Below are 23,857 nucleotides of genomic sequence, written 5' to 3'. Positions count from 1 at the left end.
CATTTTGTTATGTTACAGCCTTTATTCTAAAATTGATTCGTTTTTTCCCATCAATCTACACACAATGTTCCATAAAGACAAAGCAAAAACAGGTTCTTAGACATTTTTTGCAAATGTATTAAAAATAAAAACGTGAAATATCACATTTACAAAAGTATTCAGGCACTTTACTTTGTTGAAGCACCTTTGGCAGCGATAAGAGCCTCAAATCTTCTTGGGTATGACCCTAAAAGCTTGGCACACCTGTATTTGGGGAGTTTCTCCCATTCTTCTCTGCAGATAATCTCAAACTCATTGGATTGGGAGCGTCGCTGCACAGCTATTTTCAGGTCTCTCCAGAGATGTTTGATCGGGATCAAGTCCGGGCTCTGACTGGGTCACTCAAGGACATTCAGAGACTTGTCCTGAAGCCACTCTTGTGTTATCTTGTCTGTGTGCTTGGAGAAGGTGAATCTTCACCCCCAGTCTGAGGTCCTAAGCACTCTGGAGCAGGTTTTCATCAAGGATCCCTCTGTACTTTTCTCCGTTCATCTTTCCTAAATCCTAGTCTAGTCTCCCAGTCCCTGACGCTGAAAAACATCCCCACGGCATGATGCTGCCACCACCATGCTTCACTGCAGGGATGGTGCCAGGTTTCCTCCAGATGTGACGCTTGGCATTCAGGCCAAATAGTTCAATCTTGGTTTCATCAGCCCAGATAATTTTGTTTCTCATGGTCTGAGAGTCTCCATGCGGGCTTTACTGAGGAGTATCTTCGTCTGGCCGCTCTACCATAAAGGCCTGGTTGGCGGAGTGCTGAGAGATGGTTGTCCTTCTGGAAGGTTCTCCCATCTCCACAGAGGAACTCTGGAGCTCTGTCCAAGTGACCATCAGGTTCTTAGAAACCTACCTGACCAAGGCCCTTCTCCCCCGATTGCTCAGTTTGGCTGGGTGGCCAGCTCTAGGAAGAGTCTTGATTGTTCCAAACTTCTTCCATTTAAGAATGATGGAGGCCACTGTGTTCTTGGACCTTCAATGCTGCAGAAATGTTTTGGTACCCTTCCCCAGATCTGTGCCTCGACACAATCCTGTCTCGGTGCTCTATGCACAATTTCTTCGATCTCATGGCTTGGTTTTTGATCTGACATGCACTGTCAACTGTGGGACCTTAATAAGACAGGTGTGTGCCTTTCCAAATCATGTACAATCAATTGAATTTATCACAGGTGGACACCAGTCAAGTTGGAGAAAAATCTCAAGGATGATCAATGGAAACAGGATTCACCTGAGCTTAATTTCGAGTCTCATAGCAAAGGGTCTGAATACTTATGTAAATAAGGTATTTTTTTAAACCGGTTTTTGTCAGTGTAGGGTATTGTGTGCAGATTGAGGAATTATTATTATTATTTTTCATTTTAGAATAAGACTAGAATATTTTCTGAGTACGGTTGCACACCTCATTTACCTCAACTACCTCATACGCATACGCATTGACTCGTTAGCGGTATTCCTTGTATATAGCCTCATTATGATTATTTTGTGTTACTATTTCCTTTTTTTATTTAGCAAATTTTTCATACTTTTTAAACTCTACATGATCGGTGTTCCCCCCGCGGGATGGTTGAGCTAAAGTGCGCTAATGTGATTAGCATGAGGTTGGAAGTAACAAGAACATTTCCCAGGACATGAACATATCTGATATGAGCAGAAAGCTTACATTCTTGTTAGTCTAACTGCACTGTCCAATTTTCAGTAGCTATTACAGTGAACAAATACCATGCTATTGGTTGAGGAAAGTGCACAAACCAATTAGTCACATTTGGGCAGACTTGATAATTGAACATTTTGAACAGAAATGCAATGGTTCATTGGATCAGTCTAAAACTTTGCACATACACTGCTGCCATCTAGAGGCCAAAATATAAATTGTGCCTAAACTGGAATAATACATTGTGGCCTTTCTCTATGTATTTCAAAGATGATGAAAAAAAAGTTTTTTCTTTCTTTGTATTATCTTTTACCAGATCTAATGTGTTGTATTCTCCTACATTTATTTCACATTTCCACAAACTTCAAAGTGTTACATTTCAAATGGTATCAAGAATATGCATATCCTTGCTTCAGGTCCTGAGCTACAGGCAGTTGGATTTGGGTATGTCATTTTAGGCAAAAAAAAAAAAAAAGGGTCGGTAACGCTATATTGTTGGGAATGGACTCATCATGGTCTAAAAGAATAAAGGCAGGTGTGGGTTCTTTGGTGTCAGTTCTGCTGTGGTGTAGGTGGAAGATGGACCAAACTGATGACCTCAGCCAGTGAGTTCCACCTATCTCCCCTCACCAGAAACAGTCAGTGAATGAGTGAGTGAGAGTGAGACACTGGTCTACGATGAGAACTGCTTGGGGAAGGATGAAGTCAAAAAAAAAAAGGGAAGCCATACCTGAAATAGATTCAACATTTAGGAGCTGAGCATTACATTTTACTATCCATGTTTACATTTACAAATTCCACTGGTTCTAAAGTCATACAGGCCATGATTAAAGGTCATAAGAGATTTATTTCAGGGCAGGCCATCACTCTGTAATGTCTTAAATAATGTCCTCCTAACACATACAATACTCATGAATGGAAAGGTTGGCTACCCCCCCCCCCCCCCCCCCCCCCCATCTTTCCAACCTCACCTTTCCATTTCTCCAATATATTTAGACATTTATGCAGTCCCTGAAGTACTAACACGTTCATGTTTTCTGCCTTTTTGTCAATCCCATTTGCGCATTAAAAGTTAAAATGGTGCCTCGGGAGGAGACCGAGCACTCACTGTGAGAGTGAGCTGTGTTTCAGGATGTGTGAGGAAACAAGGTTAAAGAACAGAAAAGACTGAGACTGTGACCTCTGGCGAGCCATAAACCAGCCAATAGTGATGCAGAAATGGCCTGTTAAGTGCAATGAAATATTGTGTTTACTCCACAGGGGTTGATAATGATAGACGTTTCACTGATTCTAAAGTACTGCAGCCTTTATTCAGTATGGTACCATTGTTTTTTTTTATACAACTGAGAGCTCGAAACCCCCAATTGAATATGATCTGTTCTTTATGCTCGTCCCTTGTGGCATGATTGGGTCAAGATTCCCTCGTTGTGCAAAAGTTGTATTTCCTGCATATTACTCAATACAGATTTTTTTTTTTTACTATGACCACATCATCTAAATGATGGTCATGCACGATGAGACAGCCAGGATGTAATGTTTTTTTTAAGCAAGAGGGGGCGACACTAACTAACAACCAGTTAGTTTTTCTTCACAATCTGTAACAACTACTATACCAACTGGGGGAACTCAAGAATGGTAAAAGTTTTGTAGGGGGAAGTGGCATGATTGAGGCAAGCAGAAGTTTGTTGCGTACTGTTGCCTAGAAATAATAAATTTTAAAAATCCCACAGGGGAGGAAATTACAATACTTTATTAGCCTATCAAAATTAAGAAACTGTCGTTTAGGACATATTAAATTAATAACGTGTTAATATATTCTAATCAGGTTCTAAGAGCTAATTTGCCCATATGCAATCTGAAATAATTAATGTTTTACTATTTTAGCTTTACAACACACACGTTATACAATACATTGAACACATTTGGATTGAAAAAGATGGTCTGGTCCGACATTGACCCACTCATTAGAGTCGACCATGTCTGATTTAAAGGCAGTATACTATCCTCCTCTTCACTGCCCTGTCGGTGACCTGACCAATTTGGCTGGGCAGAGGGAGGAAATCTGATTACAAGCAGGCAGCTAAGCTCCTCCACTTTTTCATTTCTGTCATTGTCTCAACAGGTGCACAAGCTCAGCATTTGGCACCTACTATACATTTTATGGTTATTAATTGAATGATTTTAAATGTTATACAATAAGCTAAATAACATCGGTCTCCGAACCCAGAACCAAATACAAAAAGTATCCTCTCCTTATACATTCAATGAGAAATAGCTTCAGGCCAGGTTTCATACTTTTATGGCCATAATGCTGAGTGCTGTCTCAAGATCAAATTTCCTCCCACTCTCCCACCGCCTCTCTTAAAGAGAGAAAAAAAGGCACTGATATGACCCCTCACTTAAAGTGTAGTCTGACCGTGTCCTATTCCCTCCTTTCAGATGAATGGAACAAAGTCAAAGTCATTGTGTTACAGTTAGTTATTTGCTTACAACAGATTACCTAATGTAAAACGCAATTGCAACAGCCTGTTGGTTTTCCTTTCAGCTCTTTGTATGTATCACAAAACAATATATTTGTAGTCATTATTAATTCTACACAAACACACCCAACCTCTTGCCCAAAATAGGTTGAGAGGGATTGCTTGTGTTCCCATGTCAGGAGAGTTTGACAACTTGGGTTATTTGACATCCTGCGTGTACCACCTCTATACTCCTGTGTGACCTAGTAGAGCCTCCCAATGACCTAGATTCCATACATAGCTTCTGGCCTGAGGAGGCCCAACCTTTGCAAGGACTTGTCACAGGGGTGTATAGTACATACTGGGTACTCACTCAAGGTATACGGGTTGATAGACAGGCAAAATGTTGCAACAACACTTTTTACAGTGAGAGACACAGATGAGTGTTAGACGTTGGCGAGCACAGTTGGAATTCATCCATTGTAACCATTATGCAATTGTTTTATCCCGTAGACTTGGACCTGCTATAAATATTTAACACGTAAACCCAGTCTTCAAAATCTAGAACAGTAGGTTCTATAATAAGTCACAGACTCCGTGTATACTGTCATCACTGTACTATTACCACAGATTAGAAACATGCTCTGATGTAAAACATGGAAGCTGAAATCAGACACAGGCGAGACATATTTATTGTCCTCATAAAGGTTTGTTGTTTGAGGTCTGGTCTGAGGTGCTGCTCTCGTCTCTGAAAACAGAAGATATCCTCCTATAATTGTGTAATATGATCAGATCTCCTTACGTGTTCTGAAATAAACCTCCACTGTCGGGCGGCTGGGAGAGCGCTCCATGACAATGGCAAATGCAATTACCCCAAACGAACCAGACACTGTGTACAAATGGATAGTATATTATCAGAGAGGATGCAGCACATTGACAACTAGTGGTTTATAAATCCAAGCTTTGTGGTTTCTAGTGTAACATGTTAGGACTTGCACTATTGTTGTTCTATGTTCCCAGCCAAGTTAACGTTAGGTAACATTTGCAACGGTAAAATTAGGTCAGGTTTAGGGGCATGTCATTTGAGTATCTTATTAAACAACAGAGACAAAATGGAACACACAGATACGGAGTGAGAAAATACTGTTAATAACAGACCTACATCTTGACAGTGGCTGACTACAGAGCCCCAAAACAAACAGAAAATGATATATACATATGGGCCACCATAGTGATGCAGTTAGGGGTGGGGTTTAATTGAGAGTGCAAAATTGTTTAACACAATCAAGTAAAATGTATTTCACTTTATGATCTATGGTCAATAATCCTGAACCCTAAATACACAACAACAAACATATAAAGGGAATAAGCTATGGGGACTTTTTTTTACCATCTTGAGAAAATATCTGAGAAATTACTGTGACGTAGGCCCATTGTTAGCAGGTAACTGATGACAGTAATTTGCCCAGTCTTGCAAAAGCCTGTTGCTGCTGCTCACTTCCTTTCACATGAATCACCACCCACCCACTACTACAGGAAATCCGGTTAAATGTTTTATTTTTATTATTATTATATCGTAATAAAATATAAATACAAAACCACTATAAATATATTAAGAAATGATGTTATATTCAGGAATATACATTGTCATGGCTGATATTGAGTTGGATTACATAATACTGAACCATTTTAGTAGGAATTGATCTCTGACAGATTCTCTCACAAACTAGGTTTCCGTCCAATTGGCAACAGAATTTCATGCGAATATTCTAAAACCTCCATATAAACAATATGCGCATTTCCCCACGAATCCTGTTTCCATCAGATTGACTTGTTGTTGATAAAAGGCTGTGCGTAATGACGTAGTGCACACAAATTACATTTGCTGTTCAATTCCCATGTATCGAATAAAACATATTTTAATGGGGTTCCATCGCATTTCCAACTCTACTGATGGTTTTGTCGCAACACATTTTACATTACATAGCGAATGTGCCCACTCTGGTCGTGGCAAGTGCACTCTAGCCAACAGTTTAGCATACAAATGTTGTATGGAAACCTGGTTAGTGTAGGCTACTCAAATGATTTAGTAATGTAGGTCTACATATCATGACATATTTTGTCAATTGTTCATTTGGAACACCAGTATTAACTTTTTCCGAAGCATCTGCTATTGACTGTCAGGTTTGAAGGATAAATACATGTAGTTTTATTTGATTTGAATCTAAATTGTGGTTTTCTTGATGCTTTACCACTCCTTCATGGAAATTCCAACAACAAAGGAAGCCTAGGGTGGGAGGTTTGTCTTTTCGCGTCAACTGTCTGGCAACAGACGTGAATGCGTCTGTGTATCGCCTCTCCGATTGGTCCTTCGGTCACAGAGCTGTTGTGATTGGTCAGAGCTCAGCTTGCGCAGCTACATATACCTACCCCAGCTTCCATTTTGTTGCAAATCAGACAGTCGAGAGGGAATAGAGATATACACACATTTCTAGATATAGAAATTTCTACATTCAGAGAGTTCAGACGTCAATTCAACAATCTCTGACAAAGGGTTTTTACCAACTAAGCCTGAGGAAGTCGGTAAGAGCCGGTGTTTAGCTAAGTTAATTTAGCTAGAATTTTGTGACACCATATGACTTATGAGTGGCGTTCTTTGTTTTGTTGCCAAAGAAGTGACCTAGATAGACGGCCTTTACTTACAATGATGATAACACTGAATACATCTAACTTTAGTAATGTTAACAAGCACAAATGATGGCTAATCTAGGTGTATTTAAAAAAATTATTCAGTTAAAGTGAACATCAGTCGCTCGATTTCTCCACCAAGCTAACGTAACGTTATCTTCCACGCCAGTGAAAGCATTATTCGTTGTTTACGTGGTGGCTTTACATAGCTAAACATGGACGCTAGTTGGCTACCTGCTTTATTTTCCAGTTAACCAATATGTATTATGTTGCTACCAGTGTATGAATTTTACCAGACAGTTTGTAGAACGTAGTTAGCTTTGTGAAGATGCATGTTTGTCACATGAGAACTGGGCCCATTCTCAATTTGTAACATCCAACAGTTTACATACTTGGAGCAGTGTTCTATTTTACTCGAAGTATTTCTAAAAAAAATAATGTATCGTTTAGATCGGCTTTGAGCATATTCGTGCGCTGAAGTGAATTGATGTTCTACTCGGCTTCACGGGAAAACGACGCTCATTGGCACATGACAACTCCAGATCTTGCTGGACCTAAAAGTGCAGCGAGAAGTAGACCGAAGACTATTTCGAGGACCTGGAGCCCAATTGGAAAGGAGAAATTAAGAAGGAAGCATCTCTGCACATTCAACTTTCTAATAACAAAGAGGTAGGCATTGGCTGCTACAGTATTTTTTTGCTGTCGGGTGGGGGAAGGGCTGATCTTTCGCACGTAGCCCAATTGAGCTCATTGAAGTAACTTCAGTAATGCACATTTGTTCCAGCAGTTCTGTTAATTATATTTTGCCCGTCTTAAATATAAACTACTCATATATTTTTTAAACCATATTGGTAAAGCGGTGTTGTCAACCGGGGACAATTGTCATGTTTAATTGTTGGGCAGCAGGTAACGTTAACTTAGCATTAAGAGCGTTGGAATGCCGCTGGTTCGAATCCCTGAGTTGCCTGAGTTTAATAGGTGAAACACCTCTATGCCCTTGAGCAAGCCACTTGTAAGTTCTGGATAACTACATTGTAAATGTTAGAAATGAGTTGCTTCAATTTCTTTTTTAGATTTGTTTCTTAATATAAATGTATTCCTCCTTCAGGTGACACATAGTCTAGGAAGTACAGTATGGGAGGTGGAGAGAGGTACAACATTCCAGTGTCCCACCCAGAGCGCCCATTGCCCAAGAAGAACCATCAGCTGGGCCGGGCCAAGCAGAGAGTTGTCCGCGATCAGAATGGAGTGACAACCGTAGCATCCTCGGGGGCGGCGCGAGGTCCTCACCAACATGGCCACCGCAAGGGCGCAGCCTACCCCTGGTTCCCAGAGGCGCGGCTGGCCGCGTCGGCTGAGAAGATAAACACTTCTGTCCGTTTTGCCAACGCCTACGATCAGAATTGGGAGGGCGCTGTGTCCCACCTGAACACACTTCTGGCCGCCCAGTGTGGCGGCCCGAGCTATGCAGGGGCCAAGTTCAGCGAGCCACCCTCCCCCAGTGTGCTGCCCAAGCCCCCCAGCCACTGGGTCCCCATGGGTATGCGTGACAGCAGGGAGATGATGGCCTTCCAGCTGAAGAGCCTCCTCAAGGTGCATGCCTAGAGATGGACTCTCATAACCTGACCTTTCAAAGCCAACGTGTGAACGAAGGCTCCTGCCTGCCTTGAACGCCCCAGCGCTGTAATATACTTTTGGCTATTTTAGGTTGAGGTGTTCGAAGGGTGGTAGGCATGTTGTAGGGATGTCTCTGCAGCTGTTTGTCACCCTTTTTTCTCTCTTTTTTGAGAAACACAGGTATTACAGCGCTGCAGCCTTGTTGGTGGGGGAGAATGCTCTCATTGGAGTCTGTTTCTGTCACTAACGATGAACTGGATATCATTCGTATTTGTGCTCTGTTTTGTTGTTTTTTTTGTTGGCCGTTATAGCAAGTCTGTGGGCTTTTCTTCCCAAACGGTAAGGTTGGATACAGTTAGTAATAACATGTTAATGCAGTCTCATTTACAGTCCATTTTTGTGGACCGGTAATTCTTTGGCACGTTAAGTTCTGTTAATCATTAAGGATTTCACCTCTGACAACCTGGTGCTACCTGAAGCACAATCTACAATAGTAGCATTTTCTTTCGTTTGACTTACTGTTTTCCCTCTGGTTTGGGAGGGGGGGGGGGGTGTAAAAATCCACTGTTCTGCAGGGAAACCAGAGCTATCTTTCAGGAGGGAATCCGCTGTAGTAGTGAGTACAGGTCACAAGTATAACCTCAAACTGAAGTGTAGAGGCCATGGCACACAGGCCTTGGACGTTCAACTCCTGTACTTTTTTATTGCGCTGTGCGCTCTGCACTATGGCAGTTGTTCTGGTCCAAGGCCTGCAGCTCTATCATACAATTATTTTGTCTATTTGTGATGTGGTTATTAATCAATGAGTCAGTTTTGTCTTAACCAAACGAATGTCTTTTGCTGTCATTTTTTTCACCATCTCTCCCTTGTATGTCTGACGTGGTTACCAGTGCCATATCAACCACGTTGGCTTGCGTGGCACAGAGAATTTGGTCCTCTGGGTCACTTTTTTTCCCCCAACGCAATCAGTACTGCTATTAGCCACTTTCAAACTATCTCGTTCCCTACCGAAACCCCACACAGTAAACAATGCAGAGGCGGGCCAGATTCAACAGGAACGTGGAACTAAGTTTCACAACCTCAATCTCCTGTGCCATGGCCCTGTTTGCTGTGTGGCAGTTTCTTACGAGGAAGTGCAACGTTGAGAGACGTGCGTGGCACAGAGGACGTTCGGCGCAAGGCCCGTGTGGATCTGTTTACATTTAAAGTCTCCAGCAGCAATCTCCAGATACTCACTGCTTTTGGCACCCTACTCTTCTTGCACTGCAATCAATAATTTTTTTATCTCCCTCTAGGTTCTAATTTCAAGGGAGGCAGTCTTTTCTTTTCTTTGCAGAATGGGAACTGTAATGGCCATCTTAGAGACGACAAAACGGAGCTCACAAGCTTGAAATAAGTTAAAGAAAAAGAGCCATGTAAATAATGAAATGTGTAAAAAATACTTGCAGCATATGTACATTTAGCAGTGTGTTTTTAAACCTGCTTGATAAAGTATTTTTAGTAATAACACTGAATGTATAAGTCATGCTAAGGACATGTCTTGACTTCAAATACGGAATATTTTTGTAAAAAAGAATCTGCCTATAGCATTTGTCAATACCCCTTCACTGTGTAATGTCTAATCTTGCACATGTTTTTTATTATTTTTATTATGCACAGTGGATGGCAAAAAAATGCATTGTGCAAAAGAAACTTGGCTTACATTTGACCCTTTGAGGAGACTTGGATATGTATGAATTGTTATATTATTTTAGTTTCCAGGTGTGCTACAGCCTGAAGACAGCTGCTGGGGACTGGTTTCCCAGACAGATTGACCCCAAACCTGGATTAAAACAACTATTTCAATGGATAGTCTCCATTTGAATGTTGTTTTTTCAGGACTACTTATGATCTGTCTGGAAAACGTGCCCTGAATTGAGTTGTTCTACTTGATTGTGCCTACATTTTAACCCAACATTACAAAATTATGTTGTTGATCGACATTGATTGATATTTTGTGATTAGGTAATGTGATTCATTGACCAAAAAATGTTTTATCTAAAAACCACCTTCAGTTATCTGCTGTTCTTCTGCCAGAAGATAATTGAATTTGGCCCTATGTTATTGTCAACCTGGTTTCATCTGCCTTTGTTTTGTTCTGTGTGTTTAAATGCATTGTCTTTTTTTTTTTAAGAACATGTGTTCTGTTGGTTTCTGTTAATGATTCATACATGTATAAGTCTTTGTCCTAAATTTGAAACTCAAGTGTTTCTCAACAAATTGGCTTTTAATTTGTCCCATTTTGTTTACTGTCACCAATGAATATGAAATTATGCCACATGTCCAGACTTGATTGAATTTGACTTAAAAAAAAAAAAGAACCCAAAGCACTGCTTTTATTGGTCTAATCAAAAAGTAAATCCCAAAAAATAAAATCCCTTCCCTTTCCCCCCTACTTTGTGTCTTGTCTTTTTCTGTATGCACTCATTATTCCAAATCATTTCCAACATTTTAGTACAACTTACTGTTGATGCTGCCACCACCATGCTTCACCGTAGGGATGGTGCCAGGTTTCCTCCAGATGTGATGCTAAAGTCAGTTTCGCTGAAATTTTCATGCACCGAATGCAAATCTAAAGTTCAATGGGTTTCCAGCGCATTTTCAACTCAACTGATAGTTTTGTTCAATAGCAAATGCGCCAACACTGGGCTTGGCACGGTTTGTGCGTTGTCTAGTCTACATAATGAGTTTATGGATGAGAGTGAGAATATTTTTACTTGTCAAATGGCAGTCAAGTCCGATCATCTTGTCACCAGAATAAGACCCTCCATATTTATTGGAAAGCAGCATCAAGCTCATCACCGTGCACTTTCACCACCCTGTGAAGTTCATCATTTATTTCATCTGTTGCCCAATGATATGGACCACACGTGGATCATGGATCATCACGTGAATCCAAATTTACTTCGATATGAGTTATTATAGTGATATAGTGATTCTTTGATCCACCTCTACACAAACGACACCATTCTGTATACTTCTGGCCCTTCTTTGGACACTGTGTTAACTAACCTCCAAATGAGCTTCAATGCCATACAACTCTCCTTCCGTGGCCTCCAACTGCTCTTAAATGCAATTCAAACAAAATGCATGCTCTTCAACCGATTGCTGCCCGCACCTGCCCGCCCGTCCAGCATCATTACTCTGGACGGTTCTGACTTAGAATATGTGGACAACTACAAATACCTAGGTGTCTGGTTAGACTGTAAACTCTCCTTCCAGACTCACATTAAACATTTCCAATCCAAAATTAAATCTAGAATCAGCTTCCTATTTCGCAACAAAGCATCCTTCACTCATGCTGCCAAACATACCCTCGTAAAACTGACCATCCTACCGATCCTCGCCTTCGGCGATGTCATTTACAAAATAGCCTCCAACACTCTACTCAACAAATTGGATGCAGTCTATCACAGTGCCATCCGTTTTGTCACCAAAGCCCCATATACTACCCACCACTGCAACCTGTACGCTCTCGTTGGCTGGCCCTCGCTTCATACTCGTCGCCAAACTCACTGGCTCCAGGTCATCTACAAGTCTCTGCTAGGTAAAGCCCCGCCTTATCTCAGCTCACTGGTCACCATAGCAGCACCCACCCATAGCACGTGCTCCAGCAGGTATCTCTCACTGGTTACCCCCAAAGCCAATTCTTCCTTTGGCCGCCTCTCCTTCCAGTTCTCTGCTGCCAATGACTGGAATGAACTGCAAAAATCACTAAAGCTAGAGACTCTTACCTCCCTCACTAGCTTTAAGCACCAGCTGTCAGAGCAGCTCACAGATCTCTGCACCTGTACATAGCTCATCTGTAAATTAGCCCATCCAATCTACCTCATCCCCATACTGTATTTATTATCTTGCTCCTTTGCACCCCAGTATCTCTACTTGCACATACATATTCTGCACATTCTACCATTCCAGTGTTTAATTGCTATATTGTAATTACTTCGCCACCATGGCCTATTTGACTTACCTCTCTTATCCTACCTCATTTGCACATGCTGTATATACATTTTTCTACTGTATTATTGATTGTATGTTTGTTTATTCCATGTGTAACTCTGTTGTTGTATGTGTCGAACTGCTTTGCTTGTTCTTGGCCAGGTCGCAGTTGCAAATGATAACTTTTTCTCAACTAGTCTACCTGGTTACTATCCTACCCGTTTCCCGTATAATTTATTTTACCGACACAAAAATATCCCATCATGTTGAACAAACAAATGAGCTGTCAGCGTTTATAAAATGACACACGAAACTTCCAGTTTCTACTTTACTTGCATAAAAGCTGGATGGAAACATGGTTAGTAACTTTCCATCAATATAAAAATATCCTTTGCACCTGCCTGTCTGTACAGCAGTGGAAGTCAGGGCCTTAATTCTGAACAGGGGGCCCACAACCCATATTATTTATTATTTCCGATGGGAAAACACCCAAAAGCACAAGTCAAGGCAAAATATGTAGAGGTGGCAGGTGGTTTGCTTTAAAAATACAAAATGTTCTCTGTCTCAATGCAAAATGTGTAGAAATGCACTATGACCACTGGTAGTCATTGCATAGCCAAAAAGTTAAAATTAGTGGTAGAAAATAGGGTATTTTATGCATCACACTCTCGAGGTAGTTAGGATATGCAAAAAAACTCATTTCCAATTCACACATGCGTATTAATATACACTTGTACATATGTGAAATAGGACTAATTTAAGCACCCACCCGTGCGCATTGACCAACATTTATCCATTCTAATATGGTGTCCGTTCTCCACGGATCAGTCTGGCGTCGACCTACAGTGCCTTGCGAAAGTATTCGGCCCCCTGAACTTTGCGACCTTTTTCCACATTTCAGGCTTCAAACAAAGATATAAAACTGTATTTTTTGTGAAGAATCAACAACAAGTGGGACACAATCATGAAGTGGAACGACATTTATTGGATATTTCAAACTTTTTTAACAAATCAAAAACTGAAAAATTGGGCGTGCAAAATTATTCAGCCCCCTTAAGTTAATACGTTGTAGCGCCACCTTTTGCTGCGATTACAGCTGTAAGTCGCTTGGGGTATGTCTCGATCAGTTTTGCACATCGAGAGACTGAAATGTTTTCCCATTCCTCCTTGCAAAACAGCTCGAGCTCAGTGAGGTTGGATGGAGAGCATTTGTGAACAGCAGTTTTCAGTTCTTTCCACAGATTCTCGATTGGATTCCGGTCTGGACTTTGACTTGGCCATTCTAACACCTGGATATGTTTATTTTTGAACCATTCCATTGTAGATTTTGCTTTATGTTTTGGATCATTGTCTTGTTGGAAGACAAATCTCCGTCCCAGTCTCAGGTCTTTTGCAGACTCCATCAGGTTTTCTTCCAGAATGGTCCTGTATTTGGCTCCATCCATCTTCCCATCAATTTTAACCATCTTCCCTGTCCCTGCTGAAGAAAAGCAGGCCCAAACCATGATGCTGCCACCACCATGTTTGACAGTGGGGATGGTGTGTTCAGCTGTGTTGCTTTTACGCCAAACATAACGTTTTGCATTGTTGCCAAAAAGTTCAATTTTGGTTTCATCTGACCAGAGCACCTTCTTCCACATGTTTGGTGTGTCTCCCAGGTGGCCTGTGGCAAACTTTAAACGACACTTTTTATGGATATCTTTAAGAAATAGCTTTCTTCTTGCCACTCTTCCATAAAGGCCAGATTTGTGCAATATACGACCGATTGTTGTCCTATGGACAGAGTCTCCCACCTCAGCTGTAGATCTCTGCAGTTCATCCAGAGTGATCATGGGCCTCTTGGCTGCATCTCTGATCAGTCTTCTCCTTGTATGAGCTGAAAGTTTAGAGGGACGGCCAGGTCTTGGTAGATTTGCAGTGGTCTGATACTCCTTCCATTTCAATATTATCGCTTGCACAGTGCTCCTTGGAATGTTTAAAGCTTGCGAAATCTTTTTGTATCCAAATCCGGCTTTAAACTTCATTTATACGGAGACTTGATTACACACAGGTGGATTGTATTTATCATCATTAGTCATTTAGGTCAACATTGGATCATTCAGAGATCCTCACTGAACTTCTGGAGAGAGTTGGCTGCGCTGAAAGTAAAGGGGCTGAATAATTTTGCACGCCCAATTTTTCAGTTTTTGATTTGTTAAAAAAGTTTGAAATATCCAATAAATGTCGTTCCACTTCATGATTGTGTCCCACTTGTTGTTGATTCTTCACAAAAAAAATAGTTTTATATCTTTATGTTTGAAGCCTGAAATGTGGCAAAAGGTCGCAAAGTTCAAGGGGGCCGAATACTTTCGCAAGGCACTGTAAATGATCAGTAACAATTTAACAGGGACAGTGTTTTAGACTTTTCAAACTAACAATTCGTGGTGGGCCGGGATCATAATTAATAATTTGGAATGATATATTGTTTGATATTGATGCCAGCAAGGCTTTTTAAATTGGGTTATTCTTCCTGTTAATCTATATCGCTATGTAAAGCACACGACTGTTCGTGCAGGCACAAAACTCTCACAGACCTCTTAGCAGCCTGCTGATGGGCCATCAACTGGATGTGATTTCCCATTGTATTCAAGCTGGTTGGGTAGGTTTATGCTAGAACATTCACACCTGGCCCAAAAGGCAATCCATAAGTAGTTATCTGGACTTCAGAGCCGTGGAAGTGAACAGAAAAGTTAACGTTCACTGGGTTGCAAATTGCAATGTATTTTATACAAACCGATAACAATATCAAATGGAAAAATGCAACTTATAGATTTTCCATAATGGTGCCCATCACTAGTAAATATATATAGAGAAGTATGTGGAAACCCCTTCAAATTAGTGGATTTGTTTATTTCAGCCACACCTGTTGCTGACTGGTGTATAAAATTGAGCACACATCCATGCAATCTCCATAGACAAACACTATTGTGAAGTGGAAACGTCTAGAGGTGCTGAAGCACATCTGTCCTATGTTCCAAAATCTCTGGAAGCAACGTCAGCACAAGAACTGTTCGTTGGGAGCTTCTTGAAATGGGTTTCCAGGCCGAGAAGCCACACACAAGCCTAAGATCACCATGCGCAATGCCAAGTGTCTGCTGAAATGGTAACGTTCTCTGTAGTGATGAATCATGTTTCACCATTTGGCAGTCCGGACAAATCTGGATTTGTCGGATGCGAACTGCCAACTGTAAGGTTTGGTGGAGGAATAATGGTTCTGGCTAGGTCCCCTTAACTCCAGTGATGGAAAATCTTAACGCTACAGCATACAATGGCATTCTAGACGAGTCTGTGCTTCCAACTTTGTGGCAACAGTTTGGGGAAGGCGCTTTCCCATTCCAGCATGACAATGCTCCCTTGCACAAAGCAAGATCCATACAGAAATGTTTTTTCGAGGTGTCGATGAAGAACTTGACTGGCCTGCAGAGCCCTGACCTCAACACCATTAAACCTGGGGATGAATTGCAACGCTGACCGCGATCCGGGCCTAATCACCAAACACCACGAATGCTCGCAGCTGAATGGAAGCAAGTCCCCACAGCAATCTTCCAAAATCTAGTGAAAAGTCTTCCCATAACAGTGGCGGCTGTTATAGCAGCAATGGAAGGGCGACCAACTCCATAATTCTCTAATGAGATGATCGACGAGCAGGTGTCTACATACTGTCTTATTACCAATAAGGTACATTAAAAGGTAAAAAGTCAGATGTTGAACAGAATTAAACGTGTCTACAATACCAGTTTATTAGGTACATCAGGCCACACGCATTTTTTAAAATTTATTTCTCCTACAGACCGTGAGTCACATAACTGTGGCTTGCTATATAAAGCATGCAGGCATTGAGACATTGTTATTGTTCAATTGAAAGTTAGAAGAAAACAAGAGTGACCTAAGCGACGCAGAACGGCATTTCAGAACGCACAACTCGATGATGCTTGTCACCGATGGGCTATTGCAGCAGACAACCACACCGGGTTCCACTCCTATAAGTTAAACACAAGAAGAAGCGGCTCCAGTGAGCACACAATCACCAATACTGGACAACCGAGTAGAAAAACATCACCTGGAAAAATGACCGCGAGTTCAGTTTACTCAAGAGCATCTTTGGAACGGCCGTTTGCAGTAGGAACATACCGCCCGCCGTCCAATCTGCGTGATGCCATTGCACCAGCATGGTCCATTATCGTTGTGAAACACTTGACACCATGTAGAAAAGCCCGAAGAATAATGGCTGTTCTGGAGGCGGCCCTGGTAATAGATAAGTGTACCTGACAAACTGACCGGTGTCTCGCCTGTACTTTCAAGGGAGCGATATCTTTGTGCAACCCAAATGATTGAGAAAAGTTAAAACGTAACATGTTTAATCCACAGAGAAAACACTGCTGCAAGATGAACAAACAAAATAAAAACGGATTTAAAAAAATGCAGACTTTAGTTACATCAAATGTACAAAAATAATAGCAGTAAACTTGATGGCTAGATATCACTGCAAACTCCAGATGGATAACTTATTTTCTTATAAATGGGTTTTTGCACTCAACTTCCGTAGCCAGAGGTTAATACTTGTTAGCTCAAAACAAGCAGTACCTTGACATTTCATAGTTGACCAATTCTTATGCGCTGAACTTAATTCCATTGGGTTCTCAAATAATAGAAATAAACCGATATGAAGGTAAATAAAAAAAACAGCCAATTTTCTTCAGAGGTGAATGCAACTGAACTAACAAAAATGACTATCCATCTGTAGGGACGACCAGCTCTGTTGAATGGTATCAGCCCAGAGATATCATGATAACTTAACTAATGAACCGAGGTGGGGTGTGCAATAACCACTCACTAGATACCATATTCAAAAACATTTAGCTACAGAATAACAGGGTTTGAGGGTGGTGGGGTCCTAGGATCTGGAGCGAGATCGGGACACAGATCTGGAGTAGGAGCGTCGACAGGCCTGTTTCTGGGAGCCAGAAGAGGTGTGGAAGTCCTTGACGGGGCTGGGGGATTTGGACTGGGACTTTGTGTCTTTGGGCCTGGATCTGGGATGAGAGGGGGAGCGGGAGGCGGAGCGGTTACGAGACGGGGGTGCGTGGTGCATCCTGTGGTGTTCACGTGGAGGGCCCCTGTACCTGGTAGAAAAAAGGAAGGTGGGATATGAACAGGACAATCAGTCAACACACTATTGAATACACCGACTTGACAAATGGTGTTCTGAAAAACACTATGCAGTATAAATGCAATCTTATTGCACTGTGCAGTGTTAGGTAAGTCAGAATACGGAGTCGTATACATTGGTCTACCTGTTATTTTCATGGCTTCTGCTTCGCCTGTGCCTGCCATTTGACCGAGAGCTGTAGAGAGAAAAGTGAAAGTAAGAACCAGTCTGCATACGAAGGCATTTCGGTCTGCAATGAATGCCCCTTGGGAAGATCACTTGACAAGTGAAACACAGTGGTTTCGTTTCAGTGTCAGAGGAACTCACTCTCTGGGGCTCTCCGACCTCCGAGGACGGCGGTCGCAGGAAGGGCTGCGCGACCGGTGCCTTTCGTAGCTGCGACTGCGTCTGCGTCGGCCATCGCCGCGTTCGTAGTCATCGTAGCGGGAGAAGGAGCTGCTGCGGGACCCTCTGCGAGGAGAGCTCTCCTTAGTCTTCATCTGGTTGGGGGCTGGAGGGACAAGAGTCATTCAAATTAAATACTGGGCACAAGGAGTTGAGCAAGAAGGGTTTTAATTATAATTTTGCATGCAGGTTGGCAATGACTTCACTAGTCTGAGACTCGAGTCAAGATATTACCGCTAAAAGTGATGTAGGCTTAGTTAGACTCTCCTTAGATTATTGGGTAAACTGTTCAGACAGTGAAACTTACAATTCACGTTGAATTGATTGGTAGGTAGTAAATAGTGCACTCATACAGGGCACCTAAATAAAACCCATTCTTACTTTTTCGGTCACCCTGTGCAAACTGGATCTCGATCTGTCGACCACACACCCACTTGTGGTCCAGGTTGTGGAGGGCATCCTCTGCATCTCGCACGTCCTCGAATGTGCTACAGACCATTAAGGCTTTTTACTTTTACTTGTGGAAAGGGGTGTGGGAATGGGGAGACATGTACTTTAAGTAAAGAGGCTGGGACCTTTAATTGTTCAGTCAATTGTGTGCCAACATGGGATAATAGTAACCTAAAAGATTAAAAACAACATGAAGCTGAAACTTCTTTTCAAATTTCGGGGAGGTAATGAGAACAAAGGCTATACAAATACAACATTGAAATGTTATTTCAGTAAACATATATACACTTAAAGGTATCATACAGATGTGATTTTCTTGCCCTTTTGTACAGAGAACACACAGAGCAATATATTTGGAGGTGAAGAGCAAGGGTTCTATTTGGTAGGATACAAAACATTAAGCTTGTTACCTTTAACATGCTTGACCTTTGAGCTTCACCTTGACCATAACGCTCTAACTGCTTGGCAGAAGAACTTGATTTCCGGCCTGTCTTAGCCCAATACATCCTTTTATTTTCTTCGGTAGACAAATGGAAGCCTTCGTGCCCTCTTTTCTCCTCCTTGTATCTTCATGCTTTAACTTTGCTCGGTGTTCTTTTCCCACTATTTCGTGTCGCCCGAAATCATTGTAGTCCCTTTGGCTTGAAGCTACTCTACACCAGCCTTTACATTCTTTGTTGGGGTTTCTCCAGAACTGTATGTCTAACATTTCTAGGGTAACAGAAGCAATTTATTTAAGAGAGGAGATGTTGATTAATGTCTGTACACATTTTACTATGTTTGAATGTTAATGTTCCCCTCCCATGAACCAGTATAGCCTATTTTTATGACAAATATACAATAATTACTTCAAAACAGTAGGCAAACTCAAGACGCGTGACATCGTCAACATGACCCCCACGTGTGGATAATAATAATGCCCCGAATGAAAGACAGGTTCATTAATACATTACATCAGTATAAAGGATATTGAATGTAAGCAAATCCTCTTGGTCGCCGTGTAGAGAAGTCAAGTGGAATGTAGACATCTACAATAGGCCCATAACGACCAAATTCACGGCGTAGTTCCTCTGGCCTAAAGTGTTATGAAATGACATGACATTTAGTGTAATGGCCAGTAAAGTACAACCCTTTTAGGCAAATATTAAACCAGTGTGATTCGAAGTTCAAACCTGCAACTGTGGCCAATAAGATAACCTTCAGATTCAACTAAATTGGCTTAATACTTACCATAGAAATTTGGGTATAAAATGTGACATCGGACAAGAGGTATTTCATGCACTACAAGCCAGGTAGATGGTAGCCTGAGTGCCAGTCTGTCTGTGCCATCATGCCAACTCCTGTCACTCATTGTCATGTTTGGCATGCATGCAAGTTAAGCCCAGGTACTGGTTCTCCATGATATGGAGTTGGCAAAAGAGCAGAAACAGACAGTCGTACTTTATTTTTACTTAAGTCGTTTTGGGGGGTATTTATATTTTTACGACTTTTACTTCACTACATTCTTGAAAATTAATTTTTTACTTTTTCCCCTGACACCCAAAAGTACTAGTTACATTTTGAATGCTTAAGCAGGACAAGAAAACGGTCTAATTCGCGGACCTAAAGAGAAAATCCCCGGTCATCCCTTATTGCATCTGATCTGACAGACTCACTAAACACAAATGCTTTGTAAATTACGCCTGAGTTTCTGTGCCCCCCTTGCTATCTGTAAATTAATTATTTTTTTAAATATTACAATTGTGCCGTCTGGTTTTCTTAATATAAAGATTTATATTTATACTTTTAATGCTTACTATTTATGGAATTACATTTCCTTTTGATACTTACCAATTTTTTTTTATAAAAAAAAACTTTTACTCAAGTAGGATTTTATTGGGTGACTTGAGTCGTTTTCTATTGAGGTATATTTACTTTTACTATGACAACTGGGTCATTTTTTCCACCATTGCCGGCAACCTGGCAGGTAGATGGATGGCCAGCTAAATTAGGTTATTCACAGTTGATTCAAACAACTCTCCTGTTTTTGTGCACACCACTATATTTGGTGCAAACTCATGTGCAGCCTAGCAGACATGCTAACGTTAGCTTGCTAAGCTTTGTATCAAAGCTATAAGTAGATCAGCGAACTTTTTCAGATAACGTTAGTTGGATAGCTAGTTTAATTTTGTATATGGTGAAAAACGTTAAGGCAACTAGCAACAGACAACACTTAGCTACACGTTTTCATTGTAAATGCTAGCTAGCTAAAATCAGTAAACAACAGTTTAGCCACCTAGCTAACGTAGCTGTACCTCGCACGCCCGAATGATTCGATCATAGCTACCTGGATTCGTCGGAGATGTTTCTAATGAAGAGTGATGGGTTAGGTGGTCTCATGTACCTAGCCATTGTAAAATATTGTTATTACGGTTGAAATTTCTAATCTAATTTAATATCTGTAAATTATAGGACTTGTTCTAGCTGTAGCAAAAAGCAGCGAGGTAGTCTCATCAATCGGCAAACAGAGGCCAGCGCGCAGGCTCAAATACCATTATTTTAGCCCAGCCCACCAGGGGTGGCCTGGGCATCTGGTATTTTGGGTAAGGAGTGTTTAGATGTTAAATGATGAGTAACCACGGCCAGCCCGCTAATTAGGCAAGATTATGGCGAGTGGGCACTGCAGTCCCTGGTTCGAATCCAGGCTGCATCACATCCCGCCGTGATGGGGAGTCCCATAGGGCAGCGACACTTGGCCCAGCGTCGTCCGGGTTTGGCCGTCATTCTAAATAAGAATTTGTTCTTAATTAACTGACTTCCTTAGTTAAAAAGGTTCAATAATAAAAACAACACACAACCTCACATAGGGTGTGTTCGTAAATTCAACCTGGAGTGCCAGAGGTGCTCAGAGTGCGCCCTGGGCATTTGTAAATTCAGAGTAATGTCAGATTCTCCGAATTTATGAATGGACAATTTCGCTAAGAGTGCACACTGGACTCTGTGGCCGAGGAGTAGGGTTGATCCGAGCCGTTCTGACCACTCAACCTGTTTTTGCTTTGTCATTATGGGGTATTGTGTGTAGATTGAGGGGGGAAAGGATTTAAGTCAATTTCAGAATAAGGCTGTAACGTAACAAAATGTGGAAAAAGTCAAGGGGTCTGAATACTTTCAAATACACTGTATATGAAAGTTAAGTTCCAGAGGTTTCCAAAACCGTATCACTAGGGATAATTAATAATGCTTATAAATGTTAAAACAGTGTCGATAGTTCACATGTATCCAGCTGTCCTCCATACCATCAATTGAGAACCCAAGACAGGCACTGGCTGTAAATCACCTTATGCACCCTTGGGTTCGAGAGCTAAGGTCACTGCTGAAATTATTTAGACTACTATCTAAAAAACATATAGGAAAATGACAAAATTAGAGTTTTGCATGTTTGTGGTAGGCCTGGTTTGGGAGAGTTGTGTGGAAGGGTTGAGGTATTTCTGAACTGGATTTAGCGTCCAACGTGGTCGACCGTTGTTTTCAACGTAATCTACTCACATTCGCATACTCCGTTTCGGGGTCGCTGCAATCTGCTTCACAGAGTCAATAACACCTTAGTGCACGCTGGAACAAGCATGAGCATCAACAACGTCGTCCAGAAGCATGGCAGACATTGGATGAATATTAAGTGTTCATATCTTCGGCTGTGAGTGATGGAAGGAATCAGCTTTGAAGACAATTACTGGAAAATATGGATATTTTTGGCACAAAGGTGAGAGGTTTCCACTAGATCACACAGCCCAAACAAGTTGAAATTGGCTATATCGTAAACATGTATGAAAACAAAAAAATGCTTTTTAGGGTTAAGTTTCAAATCAGATTTTAAGACGAAATGTAGAAATAGGTGGGGTGTTGTCTTTGTGCCTGTGCTAACTAGTGTTAGCCCCTGGTATCCAGTAATCTGAAGAGGTATGCAGCAGTGGCAGACTGGGACTGGAAATCGACCTTAGAATTTTTCTCAAAGCCACCAGCCCATTTTATTTAGCCTCATACGAATCATTCTGTTTTGTTATGCTGATATCCGTGTAGTGAAACAGAACGTAAGCTCGCAAGATCAGGATGACTCGTATGACGCTACCTATTTTTAGCCAAATAATGCAATGTCGACAGGCTGAAGACCTACATTTGATAGGCAGGCCCACTGGGCTAAAAATGGACCCGCCCTTGTTATGGGTGTATAATGGCACGTTGATGCCATCTGTTGGTAAATGTTCATTACTGCAACACCAGTGTTTTACCAGTGTGCTTGATATATACACCCTGATGTATTGCAATGTGTTAAACATAACTGGTTACTCGCAGGGTCGGTCCTTGCCGTTCTGCCGCCCTAGGTGAGACCAAAAAAATGAAAGTTTTTTTCCCCCCAGGACGTTGAAAATGATTATTTTCTGAATGTTGAAAAATAGGTACTGTATGTGGTAAGCCTACCATTTGCTAAACACAAAGGCTGTAACGTAACAAAATGTGGAAAAAGTCAAGGGATCTGAATACATTGTATGAAAATTATGTTCCAAGTGTTTCCAAAACTGTATCGCATGCGAGACATATTTGCGTTTAGACAGAGCATTTGGGAAGCATCGGGTCATTTGCCTCACAAGGTTAAAGGGGAGGTCCAATGGCTCATTGTAATGCAATGGAATTGGAGTCATGAATAAGGGTTACAGTAGAGATATGGATATAATAATGAGATACTTATGTCTCCTCCCTAATGATGGGATTTGTAGTCCACAGTTTCAGAAGGCGGGCCTTCCAAAAGCTTCCCATAATAAGTTGGGTGAATTTTGGCCCATTCCTCCTGACAGAGCTGGTATAACTGAGTCAGGTTTGTAGGCCTCCTTGCTCGCATATGCTTTTTCAGTTCTGCCCTCTAATTGGCTATGGGATTGAGGTCAGGGCTCTGTGATGGCCACTCCAATACCTTGACTTTGTTGTCCTTAAGCCATTTTGCCACAACCTTGGAAGTATGCTTGGGGTCATTGTCCATTTAGAAGACCCATTTACGACCAAGCTTTAACTTCCTGACTGATGTCTTGCGATGTTGCTTCAATATATCCACATAATTTTCCTCCTCGTGATGCCATCTGTTTTGTGAAGTGCACCAGTCCCTCCTGCTGCAAAGCACCCCCACAACATGATCCTGCCACCCCTGTGCTTCACGGTTGGAATGGTGTTCTTCAGCTTGCAAGCCTCCCCCTTTTTCCTCCAAACATAACGATGGTCATTATGGCCAAACAGACCAGAGGACATTTCTCCAAAAAGTACGATCTTTGTCCCCATGTGTAGTTGCAAACCGTAGTCTGGCTTTTTTATGGCGGTTTTGGAGCAGTGGCTTCATTGCTGAGCGGCCTTTCAGGTTAT

At 41.6% G+C, this 23,857-nt stretch overlaps 2 protein-coding genes across 2 annotated transcripts; one reads left to right on the top strand and one right to left on the bottom strand.

The window, feature by feature from the left end:
- Positions 1–7,385: 7,385 nt before the first annotated feature.
- LOC110517114 (proline-rich nuclear receptor coactivator 2) lies at positions 7,386–10,885 on the top strand. Its single transcript, XM_021595321.3, has 2 exons — positions 7,386–7,503; positions 7,943–10,885. The coding sequence occupies exon 2, from the start codon at positions 7,969–7,971 to the stop codon at positions 8,437–8,439; it is 471 nt and encodes a 156-aa protein (XP_021450996.1). The 5' UTR covers positions 7,386–7,503; positions 7,943–7,968; the 3' UTR covers positions 8,440–10,885.
- Positions 10,886–16,809: 5,924 nt separating this feature from the next.
- LOC110517101 (uncharacterized) lies at positions 16,810–21,007 on the bottom strand. The gene is made up of 6 exons (XM_021595314.3): positions 20,799–21,007; positions 19,443–19,547; positions 18,404–18,507; positions 17,945–18,128; positions 17,763–17,813; positions 16,810–17,591 (listed from the first exon to the last, which is right to left on the bottom strand). The coding sequence occupies exons 1-6, from the start codon at positions 20,861–20,863 to the stop codon at positions 17,363–17,365; spliced, it is 738 nt and encodes a 245-aa protein (XP_021450989.1). The 5' UTR covers positions 20,864–21,007; the 3' UTR covers positions 16,810–17,362.
- Between the last annotated feature and the right edge of the window lie 2,850 nt (positions 21,008–23,857).

This window comes from Oncorhynchus mykiss, chromosome 3 (genome assembly GCF_057628025.1).
Source record: "Oncorhynchus mykiss isolate SJ-2025 chromosome 3, ASM5762802v1, whole genome shotgun sequence".
NCBI lineage: Eukaryota > Metazoa > Chordata > Actinopteri > Salmoniformes > Salmonidae > Oncorhynchus > Oncorhynchus mykiss.
Note: the sequence above shows the minus strand (reverse complement) of the source record. Positions and strands in the feature narration are given on the sequence as shown.